This window comes from Periplaneta americana, chromosome 5 (genome assembly GCF_040183065.1).
Source record: "Periplaneta americana isolate PAMFEO1 chromosome 5, P.americana_PAMFEO1_priV1, whole genome shotgun sequence".
NCBI lineage: Eukaryota > Metazoa > Arthropoda > Insecta > Blattodea > Blattidae > Periplaneta > Periplaneta americana.
The window spans coordinates 56729952-56746122 of NC_091121.1; the positions used below are offsets into that span (position 1 = coordinate 56729952).

The 16171-nt window shown below is 37.4% G+C and overlaps 1 protein-coding gene across 2 annotated transcripts in view; it reads left to right on the forward strand.

Annotated features, from left to right (window-relative positions):
• LOC138699646 (protein takeout-like) overlaps positions 1-13955 on the forward strand; it is a 42923-nt gene extending 28968 nt beyond the window's left edge. For both annotated transcript variants that reach the window (XM_069825685.1, XM_069825686.1), the window contains exons 5-7: positions 2210-2359; positions 8549-11840; positions 12079-13955. In XM_069825685.1, coding sequence (XP_069681786.1) covers positions 2210-2359; positions 8549-8709 — 311 coding nt within the window. In that variant the 3' untranslated portion in view covers positions 8710-11840; positions 12079-13955. The remainder of the gene's footprint in view (positions 1-2209; positions 2360-8548; positions 11841-12078) is intronic.
• Positions 13956-16171: the final 2216 nt, after the last annotated feature.

Below are 16171 nucleotides of genomic sequence, written 5' to 3' on the forward strand. Positions count from 1 at the left end.
AGTTACCACTGCCACCGGGTATATACCCATTGCAGTGTGAATAAATACATACACATACACGGGTAAACCCTGTGTTGCCTGGAGCACGGGTTTACGCAACACATATAATTTAAGGGTGAATAAACCAGAATTTGAACTTGGGACACATTTTATGTGCATGACTAGCCCACTCATATATATAATTTTCGACACCTTACGTTACTTCAAGCTTGATTCATATACATTAGCTATCGCTAGAAACCTTTTCGTTTTACAGCAGTCTTTGGTAATTTTTATAAATGTATTTCTACAGCTGTTATCAAGATATTCATTACACTGGCAGTTTTCTGCGCAAGGCAGATCTTTCACAGAAAACTCAGAATTCTCCAATCTTTCCTATTTTCCGCCTTCCTCTTAGCCTCTGCATACGATCCATATATTATCTTAATGTCGTCTATCATCTGATGTCTTCTTCTTCCTCAAGTCTTCTCTCGTTCACCATTCCTTCCAGCGCATTCTTCAGTAGGCAGTTTCTTCTCAGCCAGTGACCCAACCAACTTCTTTTTCTCTTCCTGATCATTTTCAGCATCATTCTTCCTTCACCCACTCTTTCCAGCACAGCTTCAATTTCTTATTCTGTCTGTCCACTTTACACGTTCCATTCTTCTCCATATCCACATTTCAAATGCTTCTATTCGCTTCTCTTCACTTCGTCGTAATGTCCAAGTTTCTGCCCCACACAATATCACATTTCATACAAAGCACTTCACTAATTTAGTCCTTAGTTCTTTTTCCAAAGATGTACAGAAGTGCTCCTTTTTTCTATTAAAGCTTCCTTTGCCATTGCTATCCTCCTTTTGACTTCCTGGTAACGGTTCATGTTACTGCTTATAGTACATACATCTTAAGTATTTAAAGCTGTCCGCTTGTTTCACTGTCTCACTTCGGATTCGCACGTCTGCCTTCTTTATTTTTCTTCCGATAACCATGGTCTTTGTCTTGTATGCATTTATCTTGATCCCATACTGCTCAGAACTGTCATTTAGCTCCTGTTACATATCCCTTAGTATCGTCTCTTCCTCTGGTAACAACACCATGTATTAGCAAATCCTATGCACTTTATTCTTCTCCCTCCTATTATCACCCCTCCGCTGTTCTGAAGACATTTATTCACTAAATCCTGCAAGTAGATGTTGAATAGAGTAGGTGTTAAATGGCATCCTTGTCGTACTCCTCTCCACATTTCGCTCCTCTCTGACATTTCTTCTTCTATCTTGATTTTAACTCGTTGTTTCACATAAAGATTAGGTCTACTTAATAACCTCCTCTCTTTTTATTCGGGATCCCCAAAAGTTTATTCCAATCCACTCTCTTAAAAGCCTTTTTCAGGTCCAAAATACTACATACACCTCTTTATTTTTCTCTAGATACCTTTCGCCAATTGTTCGCAAAAGTCCAATTGAATCTCTTGTACCTTTTCCCTTCCTGAAGCCAAATTGCTCTTCTTCCAACTGTTCTTCCATCTTAGAATATAAAAGCCGATTCAATATTTGAAGGAGAATTTTCGTCAACTTCGATATCAGGCTGATGATCCTGAACTCATCACATTTCTTGGTATTATCTTTCTGACAGCAACACTGTATTCCGAAATCTTCAATGCACTTGCCTTTGTAATATATTTCTTTGCACAATAATATGATTCCCTTCTTTTCTTCGTCCAAGCATTTAACTAATTCAATGGAGATTTCATCACTCCTGTTACTTTTCCATTCTTCATTTCCCTAAGAACTAGCTCAACTTCTTCCGTTAAGAATAGAATTTTTTTTCCTCTTCTGATACGACTGGTTAATCTGCTGTAGCAGATATCTGTATTATTCCCTGTCTCATACATTGATTTTTATTTACTATTCAAGTACTGCAGTCAAATGTCGAACCAGACACGTCCATCACTTCGCCGAACTCCATTTCATTTATTTATTCTAATAGTTATGCCTTTCGAAGTTCTAGCTTGTAAGATTTTGTACACATTTTCAGCTCATGTGATATCTCATTCCAGGCAGGAAAATATTAAACGTTATCTATGATTTTATTGTATATTAATTTTTCTGCTATGACCCTCGGAATACCATTCCTTTTGTCTTTAGTGTTGAGATATTGAGTTATAATCCATCCTCATTTGTGAGAGATTTTAATGTTAATTCGGAGTCAATTTCCATATTTTAATTTTCAGTTAATTCTAAGGTCACCTACGACCATGACTTCACGATAGAACCAAAGAATGGGAACAACTACATGGTTCAGAAAAACCCGAGGGCTTCAGTATTTCCAGAGAGAGCGTATTTCCATATGACTAACCTTTTCAACGGAGACAAGACTCTAGGTAAGTATCGCTAAATACTCCATTCAAACTATGAAGGATCTATTACAGTCATGTCAACTGATGCTCATAGGCGCAAACGCGCGCTTTACAGCTCAGGAGAGCCTGAGCGCTTTACAGCGGAAAGGAAAGAGACAGACGAAAGAGGTAGTATATGCCGCTTGATCGAGCTATGTATAGGGATGGCAGCATTGATTCAATGGATAAAAGCAAGAGAACTTATTAAAACTGTATCCATGTTAATTTTTAGATTTGTCTGAAAAGTATAAATGTATTATAAGAGTGTAAGTTTTAATTTTAATGCTCATTTTTCACAAGTTTGCTTTTTTATTCAAAAGGAATATTTTCTCAACTCTTTTTTTTATAGAAAAGTGAAATTTTCAGATACAGTACGTTTATTTAGTAGCCTTGCAGGGACTGAAAGAATTTTTCCGAAATCTAATGTATCGTAAAATTGTAATACTGAAGATAGTGTACTGAAAATTTTGAAAATATTCGCATGGAAAATGTTTGTAAGGAAATAAATTAACAAAGCAACTACTGTTACATCATAAACAAAAGATATGTGCCCATGTGTTGTAAAAACGTCAGATCTATAGCTTCAGCACATTTCGAGAAAATAATTTAATATTCTAATGATAGGAATTTGCTCACCAATATCAACTTAAAAGCATAATGCGATAAGAGTTTTGTTATGTAATATTAGTTACAATTAAAACATATACGGTACCTAGGTAACTTTGGTTTGTAGCCTGCTATAATATTGTTTCGATTAGTTTATTGATCACTTGTTTTATAAGGCTAAAGATGGGATCAATATCAATTCAAACTTATCATGCCAGAATCAATCTCTTTCTCTGGGATAACACTTTCTTTAAGAATTATGCGTTTCATTCACTTATTATAGTATTGTAAGTTGTACTACTATAGAATTTATATAAATATCCCTTCTTATCTCTTTCTTATGTTATTAACGTTACAACACAACTGCAATATTAAGAAATTGGTGTTAGTAGTTTCGTTTTACATACAGTATAGTTAATATCAAACAGAAAGAAACCATATAAAAATAACGACATAAAATTTCACGTTCCGTTTAAAGTTTGTGTACCACTGTTTTCTTAATCCAACAGGTTGCTTACTCATATACACAATCCTTCCTCCTTTCATACCTAGCGCTTGATGCCCGCGCCCTACGTCAAGTCAGAAAAATGCGCTTGCTTTGACATCACTGATCTAATATAATCACAAATATAAGGTTTGTTGCGAACTTCCTAGCATTGCACAGATTCTGCAAATAAACGAGAAGGAAGATCGACAATCCACAATCACAGTGTTGCCAACCCAGTTTCTAGACACTTAGCAAGCAAGTCAAAATTTCTTGACATAAATATAATGTTAATTTAGATCAGCGAATTTCGGGTTGGTGTTTATTTGGAGTGGGATGAAACCGAAAATTGAAAATAGTATTTAAAAGTTCCAGAAAGAACAACGACCAGCAGTATAATGCAAAAACTCCATAATCGCATTAAGAGTTGGACATATTATTCACTGCATACTACAGAGTATGGTTATTAATGGAACAAATTCTGTAGAACCAAAAAATCGTAAACCGTTTGGGAATAAGGTGGGTGCTCCTGTTATGACCATGTTTCTGATATGGCCACCCCTCTATTGTGAGTTAGTTAACCAAAAATCCGCTAAATTGCAACAGCATCCAGTGAAAGGACATCCTGGTATGTCACTTGATCGTTTTCCATCCAGTCAGGTTGAGCAATATGGCGACAGTTGCCTGTTTTGCGGTTTTCATGTGACCTCTTCTTATTTTTCTCTGGTAAGTCTCCTTTATTTTATGCATGTTTTTCAAAGACTTGTTTCATGAAAACCATAGTACTCCATTCAGTTTTTAATGTTCTGTTGATTGGTGTTGTCGTCGGTGGCGTATCCTTTACGGGTTGTTCATAATCAAACGATTTCCGTGAAAGCTTACCCGCTCCTGATATGGCCATATCAAATGCACCATGGCCATATCAAGTTCATTTCACTGTTATTTTTTCACCTGACAAATTTACATGCCTTATAGCTGGGATTACGCAAAAATTTTGTATTTTAAGAAAAACAACTTAATTTTTTATAGAAAAGCCTGTTTTGACTACACTTTTGAATTATAAAAAAGATTGTTAAGTGTCATGTTTATTCATTTTACACCAAAATTATTTAATTTTAGCACAACTGCGTTATCAAACTGAAAACAATCACGATTTGTAGAACATGGAACAAGGGTGGCCGTTTCATGTGCACATGTTCCTGATATGGTCACTATGTAGACTTTTGGAATTTGGGACTTTTTGGACAATTAATGCTATTTTTATGGGGAAAGGAAATTATTTTAAGAACGTCCATTAGACTGAGAACGAGTAAAAAAAGTGGTTAACATTTTTTTTTCAAAATGGCGGCTAGAAACATTCTCAAACCTTAGCATGGCCATATCAGGGACACCTACCTTACATAAAATAAAAACGCTGTATCATGAGAACTACTCCTATTTATTTTTCATTAATGTGTATAAATATTCTAGAGGAATAGGAGTTTTGTTCACATTAGACCTCAACATGCCACTATTGTGTACACAACACAATTCACACCATGAGACATTTCTCCCATGTGTGATATAACATCTCGGGCGTGGTGCTTCCAAAAGCTGAGAAAATCTTCACTTTCAGATCATCAGTATCCCTTGATCGCTGCGTATAGGCATTATTCTCCACTAAACCCCAAAAAAAGAAATCGGGTGGCGTTAGATCTGAAGAATTTGGATGCCACGACCTCACTAATTTTTAAAGCGATGTTGAACTGATGTTACACGTTCAAATTTTGCAAACCGAAACACACATTTTGCTAGTTATCTTGCAGTAAACAGCGTTTTGTTTATTGTGTCATTGCTAAGTGATAATCGACTTCTTTTGTTCGCAGAAAAAATGATATGAAACTTCCATGTCTTAACCAACGTCTCAACATCATATTCGAACTAATTATTTATGTATCAAGTGTATTATGTTGACTATTTCGTTTATATGACGTCATTCCATTTTCGGCCAATAAAGTGTAATGAAATTTTGAATGCCAACCTATCACAGTCATACATCGCGATAATTTCTGCAGCTCGATTTATCAATATCAATTTATGCATGATCGTTCTTTTGTTTATTGAGTGTCACCAACAGTTTCCACGTAAATCGATGAGCATGAATCCATTTTACTAAATAAAGTGCGAAATCCTACTTCCATACCTACATCTTCATCTTCTAATTCCATGTCCATTGTATCTAAAGAAAATGACACTCCTTTATAACAAATTGTTCATTTAATTAATGTATTAATTAGATTATTTGTAATTATACTATAAAATGTTTAAATTAAATTATGATTTCAGCAGATATTAAAAACGTATTTCTGTTGTAATAACAAGAGAAAAGCGCAGTACATGTAATTAACATTTTTAAAACTTTATTTCCATTTTCTCAATTGGCATTACTGAATAACGTTAAAATTCTTTATTGCAGTAATCGTTATACATCTATTTCGACTTCACAATGTCTAAATAGGTTAAATATTCATAAATACAATTATTAACATTTTGTGAGCCAATTTTAGGCACATATTATTTACATGTTTATTTTATTCACGAAATAGTCCTAATAAATGTCACTCGAGGTCTGAGATTTCCCAAATAAATCCACTCGCTTCGCTCGTGGATTTATCGCCAGATCTCAGACCTCTTGTGACATTACTATAGATAATTAAGCACTGAGGGCAACAGATTTGCTAAACCGAGGGTCTGTGGCCCGAGGTGTATTAATTATGAATAATTTCCCAGTTGCACACAATAATTTATGTATTACTTCTTTACTAGAAAAGGAAATAAATATTAATATATCACATTAATTTGATGAATGTTTGTCAATTTTATATACGTCAGAGTCAACAATGAAGTTACTAATGAAATGGTAACAAGGGAGTTTGTTAGTAACAAACTCATACAAACTGAATGGATGCAATATTCCTCAAGAAGTTTGTGAATTGGCTATTGAAACTGAATACAAATTATTACTCTCTCGAAATTGTCTGTAACTATGTAATTTATATTTAAATTCCACCAAAGACTAATTCGTGTTTCATTTGATTAATTTCTGTATTTTGTGTTTTGTTCAGTTTCAGAACTTGTGTAAATTGAAAACATTACTCTCTTGCAATAATCTGTAAACTTTAATGGCCCGTGGGCACGTTATAAATCCCTAATGCACGCGCGGGTGTAATGTACTTCCTTATGTATCTCGTATCTAAGGAGTAAAACTACTATAATATATGAGTAGGGACCGGATTTTTATGTAATTATATATTAGGCCTATATTCCTTTCAACTTAACCGTATATAAATAACAAATCTTTGCGAATCTTGTAATTACCATTAATATAATAAAATTTGATACTACATATTTTTACATATTTACCGCACATTACATATTATGGCTTGCTATTACATAAATCAACATATTTAGGGAATTTATTCATTTTTACTTCTCTAAAAGGAAAAAAAAAAAAAAAAAAGAAAGAAAGAAACTTCTGCTGGGGAAGTTTACAATTTGAAATACACAGATTTAAAAAGCCTTTTTACCTACCCAAGAAAGGATATATTTCGGGACGGAACATAACGTCCTTAATTCCATAAAGTAATAGAGGCACTCACCCCATACCGTACATTGTAAATATGAGTGAACAAAAGGCAACCTTTCTCATACAACTACCTTGTATTGTAAAGAATCACTCAGAAAGTAGCGTTGCCTTCATGCGGTGGAGTGGGATGAGGATGACATGTTTGTCTCGAACTATAATTGTTCTGCACACGTCTTAACAAGCCTTTCCCATGCAATTTACAACCTTACCCACTCTCTTCTAATCCTTCCAGGGAAAACCCATATCAAATGTGACATGAGCCGCAATAAAGTAGCCGACTTTTGAAAAGAATCTGGAGTAAAGGAACAAACTGGAAAGATGTTGAAAGATTTAAATAAATAGTAGACCTATACGGAAATAGGATTTTCCGAGCAATTACAAAGTATGGTTCTCGGCTGGAATAATCCTACCCTTCTGAATGAGACAGGAATGTCACTTTTCAAACAACAGTTTGTAAATGCCTATAGGTTGAGGTTTTAGTAGGCACATTGTTTCTTACAGGGAGCAGCTAAAATGTATGTGTCCCACATCTCCTATTTTCTCCTAATCCAGTAAAGCGAAACAGTGCTTGCGGTACTGTTGTGTCATTTATTTCACTCAGTTCTCTAGTTTTAGTACTTACAGTATAAAGTGCAAGTGAGTTTATCTACTGCTTTTAACTAACTAAAATTACCCCTGTATCTTCAACCCTAACGACACAAATAAAATCATGGATTGCGATGGACGAAGCTTTCACTACAGATGGAAAATTAGTAATGTGTCAAGTGTGTCGGTAAAAAAGTCGGGTGCTCTATGAAATCACAACTGGAGATTCTTACCTATCCTATACCTACTAGATACTGATATTAAATATTTTCATGATTTTACATATTTTGGTACATATTGAGCTTATTTTTCATACATAAATATGCACATATTTCACACCTCGATGTTAAATAAAAATCCGGTCCCTATATATAATTAAGACATAAAATAAATTTTTATCACTCTTGATATAATTTTATAGCTATTTTATTTTATATATTTCAGAAAGGACCAGACAGTACACAATACTATAATAATATATCATGGAGAGGCCTATACGTTCTTACAAATGAAAACTTAGGGAAACAATACAAAATGTCTGAAACGCTGAGAAAAAGTAATTGAAGGTATTCTCTGTGTAATATGTTATTTAGAAAACAAATGATTCAAACAATCTACACCGACGTTGATACACAACAATTTGTAGGCATGAACTCTGAGCCCGAAACTGCATATCTATATCACATATGTGGAAGAGAGAATCTGACGAAAATTTTAAGTAACTTGTAAAACTTGCCTCTTTCCTCATTAGCCTACTTCCCGGCGTTGCATGATCTCGTACACCACGGTCGATGCCAATATACCAAATGTTACAAGAACTTTTTAGTGTGTCATAGAAAGGACAACTATAACAAGTCATGTATTCAATTTTCAGGTAAGCAGATGAATATCTTCCTGGACGAAAACTGGAAGGATGTGTTCACAGAGTTATCACCGGCGATTTTCACAGCATTTACGGAGATGATCACCACGATCATCAGCGGTATTGCCAGTTCTGTTCCCTACGAAGTCGCTTTCCCCGAGAAATTGCCGTGACGATCTGATTATTGTGTTGTCATATGGTTCTCTGTTTATATTCTTTAGTTTTCAACAGTTCCTACCTTCCTACATTCCATTTTTCACTGCATTTACAATTATATTTAAAATTACAGCCAAACGCTACAAATAATAATTGAATATTGATAGCGTAACTAATGTTACTAAAAATGTGGAATTTTTCATGGATGAAAGACACTAAATTAAAGAAAATGACTTATCCCTTTGATGCACGTATTCGAGAGGGAAAGAAAAAATTCTGTTTGCAATGAAATTAAACTTCTATTTGTCTAAGAAAAGTGGCTGAAATTTTAAAATTTTGAAAAACTTCCATTTTTGACACAGAAAATGGGTGGTTTCATGGTAAAACCACTATGCAATACTGCAGAACACAATGACTTCAGACTTATTGTGAATGATACAAAAGAAAACAGTTTCTGGTCTCATTAAGTCAAAGTGCGACTTCACATGTGTTGCAGGCCCATTTACTCCCGTGTGGTTGAACTTTATTGCTACAATAAGCACAGCGTCTTGAAGATCCACGCACAGGCATATGTGTCACCCTGTCGAATCTTTTCTCATATGGGACCATTGGCTTGAAGTGGTGGACAGGTTTTAGTACTGTCTTTCTCCCCATAGGTTTTGGAGTATTAGCTGCGACTAAACAATCAACAATAGCGAACCGGAAATTCTTCAGAGTCAGTTCTCCATCTTCACCTCTCAACGGATATACCAAGAAGGCATTAGTCACAGTGACATCAACAAAATGCCAAAAAATTCGGTGCCACCATTTTCTGCATTTTCTATCAATTTCATAGGACTTGAACATATCAGTTTTTTTAACATAACCCATATGTTTGTTGTAGTCCTTCACGAGTTGTGGACAAGCAATTTCAATGGTGGTTTCATTCTTCTCTTTCCTTGAAATAGTGTCGACAATAGTTGGATCGTGGTAATTAGAAAGGAAAAGAATGGACCTTCTATCCTTCCACTTGAGCCAGGATACTCCATCATATGACGTACGGCTGTCACTCTCACCACGTTTCATGTCGCGGTCTTTTCTTTCGTCGTGTGGTAAACCAATGTCTAACTGCATCATATGCATAGATATTTTGCTGCCTTAGAGAGAGCACTAGATTCAAACTTATGAAAGAGTTGTCATAAAACACTTTGTGATTGTAACCAACTATCTCTTCCTTGTAGCAATGATGAATAAAGTAAAACAAAAATGGAACATTTTGTTGGATATGGTAAGCATAACTACCCGTTTGCATGGTGGTTTTCTTTTGAAACCACCACATTATTTCTATATTGATGCCACATGTGTCGAAGAAATTACAATCTTGTTACTGAAATATGTTGTAAAAGTCCGAAAGACAAATAATACTACATAAAAACTTACCTAACTGTGATATTTCAGCATACAACTGAAATAAACACGTAGCGAGTCTTCTTCACCTCAACTATACACAACAATTCCAAGTCACACAGAGATTGTGTGCACTCGATGTGGTCTCTGGCGTTTCGTCAGCCCACGCGAGTTGTGTGGATATAAAGGGAAAGGTTGGGACGGTGTCGGGTGGAGTTCCCGGGTAGCTCAGTTGGCAGAGCGCTGGTACGTTCAACCAGAGGTCCCGGGATCGATACCCGGCCCCGGAACAATTTTTCCCTTGAAATTATTCAAATCTGCTTTACAGGGAGCCTTACCTGAAAGACTAGATTTGCATAATATACACAACAACATTGGCCATCTTAGTGAACAGGATGGGCAACACAAATATAGGAAAAATAAAGTTCTTCTATCGTTACTAGGGATTAGTGAACGCAGCGAAGTAGTTTTGAAATGAAACCACCATGTAAGTAGACGGAAAACTCAAATTAAAAAGGTGGTTACGTACTGTAACCACAGCGCTTCAAACGGTTAAGAATATCGACCAAAACAGGAAGAAGACAGGATTATCTGAAAGACGCTGAAATGAACAATTGCATTTGCAGAAACAAGACAGAAATGTTATCTAATCCCTGGACCTTCCTCTACTGCTACTAATGATGAAGATGAGTATGTAGACAATGATGACTACGTTATTTTAAATAGATTTTCGATGGATGTTCACGATAATTTAATCTGTATTCTGTAATTACATGCTACTTATGCCGCTTCTTGTGCGCACTCGCATCCTTATAATCACAGATCTCGCATTACTGCTCTAATCTATGTTTGTTTTCTCTTAACTCACATTAATACAGTAGTAGTGCAATCCATGGCATCTGTCACTCATTCGTACACCGTCCAAATCTATATGTATGCAGCTGAAAGTCTAGGAACACGACTGTACATATTCTTTAAAGAAATTTGAACCTGAAGTAAAATAACGTGTACACAATAAGCCATTTAATGTCGTGGTCGATGGAAGTAGTTCCGGACAAAAAAACTGACAAAAAATCTCTTGAGAAGATATTTAAGAGATGTATTTCTCCCGGTTGTTAAGAAAGACACACTACTACTTCTGGATTCCTGGAGTGGTCAGATAGATGACATTAACTTACATTGACTTTTGAAGGATTGGCGCAGTGGCGTCGTGGGCTAAGGCATCCTGCCTAGGACTCACGTTACGGAATGCGCGCTGGTTCGAATCCTCATGTGGGAAGAAGTTTTCTCATGAAATTTCGGCCAGTGTATGGGACCGGTGCCCACCCAGCATCGTGATGCACTTGGGGAGCTACGATAGGTAGCGAAATCCGGTTACGAATGCCAGCTGTAACGGCTGGAGGGGATCATCGTGCTGACTACACGATACCTCCATTCTGGTTGGATGATCGTCTACCTCTGCTTCGGCATATGGGCGTGAGGCCAGCAGCCGGCTGTTCGGTCTAGGTCCTTCAAAGGCTGTAGCGCCACGGATTATCTTTTAAACAGGGTAAGACAATTAAGACACAAATTATCCTTCCAAAATTTACGAGATTTGGGCAACTCTTGGATGTGTATTTTTAGGCAATATAAAACTGTAATATGGATTTGAGGGAGGTGGGATATGATAGTAGGGACTGGATTAATCTTGCTCAGGATAGGGACCGATGGCGGGCTTATGTGAGGGCGGCAATGAACCTCCGGGTTCCTTAAAAGCCATAGGGTAAACTAGGGTCTGTTGGACAGTCGAGCATATTGGACACTCCGTACTTTAACGTGTTACCACGCCACTTGTGGGCACCACATTCTGCTAGAAGTCAATGACGGAAGTAGCCCCAGTCGTGGCTACTTCCGTCATTGACTTCTAGCAGAATGTGATGCCCACAAGTGGCGTGATAACACGTTAAAGTACGGAGTGTCCAACATGCCCGACTGTCCAACAGACCCTAGTTTACCCTAAGTAAAATTGTAATTCGAAGGCTAGAAAAGTATTTCAGACATACAATTACCTGTGAAAACATTTCAGACACATTGCACGAAAGGGGCTTCATAATGACATTACATTCTGTTGTATATCAACAGTTTCATTCACATGTCCTCGAACACATGAACACATGCTATGCTATACGCGTGGCAGAGATGTCGGAAACAGTGTCTGTGTTACAGAACTGCGTGAAAAACCAGCGTATATAAAATGTTTGTACTGTTCAATAGCTCTTCGTTCACACTGTCTGCTAACATTACTTCTCACCGTCCATTTCACAGATGGCAATACCGACTTAGTGTTAATATAGACGGGTATTTACCCTGGACCAAGAATAGAACAAAATGGAGTAACTATTACCATTGGTTTGACGTGGGCACATGCTCCGATACTTCAGTAACAGGAGGACAAAAACTGAGACAAGGTTGGAGTGGGTTAGATGGGGGGATAACAAAGTAACAGGAGGTCCAGGAGTGTGACAAGGTTAGAGTGAGGTTAGATAAGTGGACAGCATTTCCCTCCATTAGCCATATTATCACTTTTCAAATGTTGCCAATATTATTTCTACGGCTTCCGCTAGAGACCGCTCTAAAGCAATGAGTCTCTCCCAGCCAGTCATAACACATCAAATTTCTACTGTGCCTACTCCGTTTATAATTCTTCGTTTTAAGAAATTGTGGGATTTAGGGTGAGAAACACATATTCACACAGGGTGGAGATAACTAGCTGTCTCTGTCTCTTCCCTCTCCCTACCAACAATTCACGACGCTTCTTACATGCATTTTATGCTTGGAACTTCGCTTCCTTCGGAAAAGGTAATTACTAAGAACTAATACAGAAGAAAGTATTATTTTAAGTACATAAAAATATGTACTCTAAAGCTAAGCTTACATGAACTAAATGTAACCCTAGATTATATATACCAAGATTGCTCGGCCTTATAGACTTTGACGGTAACAACTTTTGTCATGTTTACTCAGAGCAGTGTGTTTACTATAGGCCTACTGCCATCTAGTTGTTACATAAAGAGATACGTCATAACCCCCATTTGAATTGCATTAGCGACTGTACTGCCATGTCGTGTTCGTTTATGGCGGACAAGCGGCGATCTTGGCGGTTGTTCTCTTCAAAGTGCTACCGATTTTAACATAGGAATGAGCACTCTGTTAGGCCTATATATGTGATCTGGGATGTAACTTACATTTTCTTGCGGACATCGCACAAACATGCTGAAGAACTGATGCAAGAAGTTTCGAAAGATTTGAATACGTCGGAAATAAAACACGATCACTTTGTGCTACATAAGTGACGTTCCAAGTGCCAACGTCCTAGGATCTATACGTCTAATCAACACAAGCCCAAATGGGTAAGTCTAATAATTGTGCTCCTAAACCTAAAGCAATGTTTCCTAAGCAAAACGCAAGATGTCGCGAGTTGTCCATCTATTTCATTTTACCGCCCTTATCCAGAGTATACAGAAATTTTCTTTTGTTTTTATTTTCTGACGCAGTATCTTCTTCCTTGGAAACGGAATGCTTTAAGTAGAAATATCCGTTCCATTTTGTCCTGAATTTGTGTTAGCAATCATATGATTTTGATAATATACTCACGATAAGTTCTTATTGTGTACAATGAGTAATGATTTCATTAAACTGTTATTTTTTACTTGTTTATTTTATTGTTTACTTTGTTATTTAACGACGCTATAACAACTACTAAGTTATTTAGCGTCGATGGAATTGGTGATAGCGAAATGAGGCCGAGGATTCGCCATAGATTATCTGACATTCCCTTACGGTTGGAGAAAATCTCGGAAAGAAACCTAACCAGGTAATCAGCCCAAGCGGGAATCGAACCCGCGCCCAAGAGTAACTTCTGATCGGCTGGCAAGCACCTTAGCCGACTAAGTACTTGTTCATTATCGACGCTGTATCAAATACTAGGTTATTTAGCGTAGATGGGATTGGCGATAGCGAGATGAGGCCGAGGATTCGCAATGGATTACCTGACATTTGCCTTACGGTTGAGGAAAACCTCGCAAAAATCCAACCAGTTAAACAGTCCAAGCGGTAACCGAACCCGTGGATAGAAGAATATGAAAATCTAAAGGTCAAGTGACACTGATTCAATATTTTTGTTAATGCTACACATACACTTTTAAGAGTGATGAAATATTTCGTGATCATCAGCTCATGATGAAACTGCCGTGACTTAATAACATTTCTCCTCAAAGTAATGTACCCTAATAAAAATCTTCATTTAGAATGTAGGATGTTTAATTCTTTCGTTCCTTTATTATTTTTAACGCATGGAAATCATATCCATGGATACATTAGACTGCAGTTATAGCAACATTCTTACGGTAGAATAACGTAGCGAAATGAAAAAGATGGTAAAGCTGGAAGATCTCGACGCCTCCATTACTTAACCGGCATGCTAGCTCTGAGCTAATGCAATAGACATCTGGTAGGAGTTGGAAGGCAGCAGACAACAAATATTTTTGTCAATAACACGATAACCTTAGAGCGCTGCATAATTTGGCTTTACTATACTTTGTTCTGGGGCGCGCAGTAGCGTTGCTGTTTTTTTTTTTCTCTTGTACGAAGGAGGAACCTGAAGGCTGACGCTGCAGCCTTAGGCTTATTGTGCTTACCACTCCTATTCTATGAACGATTAAATAGCCGAACCGCCGCGCTCTTGTACAAGTACAGCCACGCTGCACCGTGCTAAGGTATGGATGATGATGATGACATATGAATTAATGATGGCGAAATGAGTTCGAGGTTCAACGCCGGAAGTTACCCAGCAATTCTGCTTCAATTGGTTGAGGGAAAATCTCCAACCGGGTAACTTGTCCCAACCAGAATTTGAACCTGGATCCGCTCGTTTCACGGTCAGACATGCTAACCGTTACTTCACTGCAGTGGACTAGTATCGCTGTTAAGACGTAACGCTGCAAATCAAGAAGGTTTGGAGTTCGATTCCCGATGGGGTCATAATTTGTTTTTAATTATATAATCCTCTGGCCGTTAGCGCAATAGATCGTAAAAGGTCGCAGTGCTTGGTCATATAGTGCCCCCTCCCGAAAATCCCATTCCAATCCTTCGGCCGCATTATGGCCCTGGCGTTCTCTCAGCCTGTATCAGAAATGAGTACCAAGTAAAGGCTGCAGGCACTGAGGGCTCACATCCCTACTGCCATTAATGCTGATTGTCATTGAAGGTGGGAACCTTCACCCCCCGCCACCATCTCGGCCTATTTGGCCTGTAATGGGGATGACTTTAGCTTATGCTTTCTTTCACATACGAGTAGCTTCCACCCGAAACAGAATGATCAAACTCGGCGACCCCAAACGCGTGCCCTCTTCTTGCAAGGGAATATCTATGTTGATCCACGCGAAGATGTAAAAAAAATTATAAATGGTGATAGTGCTAGTTTATTTAGTTCATAAACTGTGTAATTCTGCAACATATTATTATTATTATTATTATTATTATTATTATTATTATTATTATTATTATTATTATTATTATTATTATTATTACTGTGGGATTCATTATTATTCGATTGAGAAGCTTTTGTCATCTAGTCTGCTGTCAAAACATCTGAAAGTCAGAATTTATAAAACAGTTATATTGCCGGTTGTTCTGTATGGTTGTGAAACTTGGACTCTCACTTTGAGAGAGGAACAGAGATTAAGGGTGTTTGAGAATAAGGTGCTTAGGAAAATATTTGGGGTTAAGAGGGATGAAGTTACAGGAGAATGGAGAAAGTTACACAACGCAGAACTGCACGCATTGTATTCTTCACCTGACATACTGTAATTAGGAACATTAAATCCAGACGTTTGAGATAGGCAGGGCATGTAGCACGTATGGGCGACTCCAGAAATGCAGTGTTAGTTGGGAGACCGGAGAAAAAAAAAGAGCTTTGGGGAGGCCGAGACGTAGATGGGAGGATAACATTAAAATGGATTTGAGGGAGGTGGGATATGACAGAAAGCGGATTAATCTTGCACAGGATTGGGACCGATGGCGGGCTTATGTGAGGGCGGCAATGAACCTACGAGT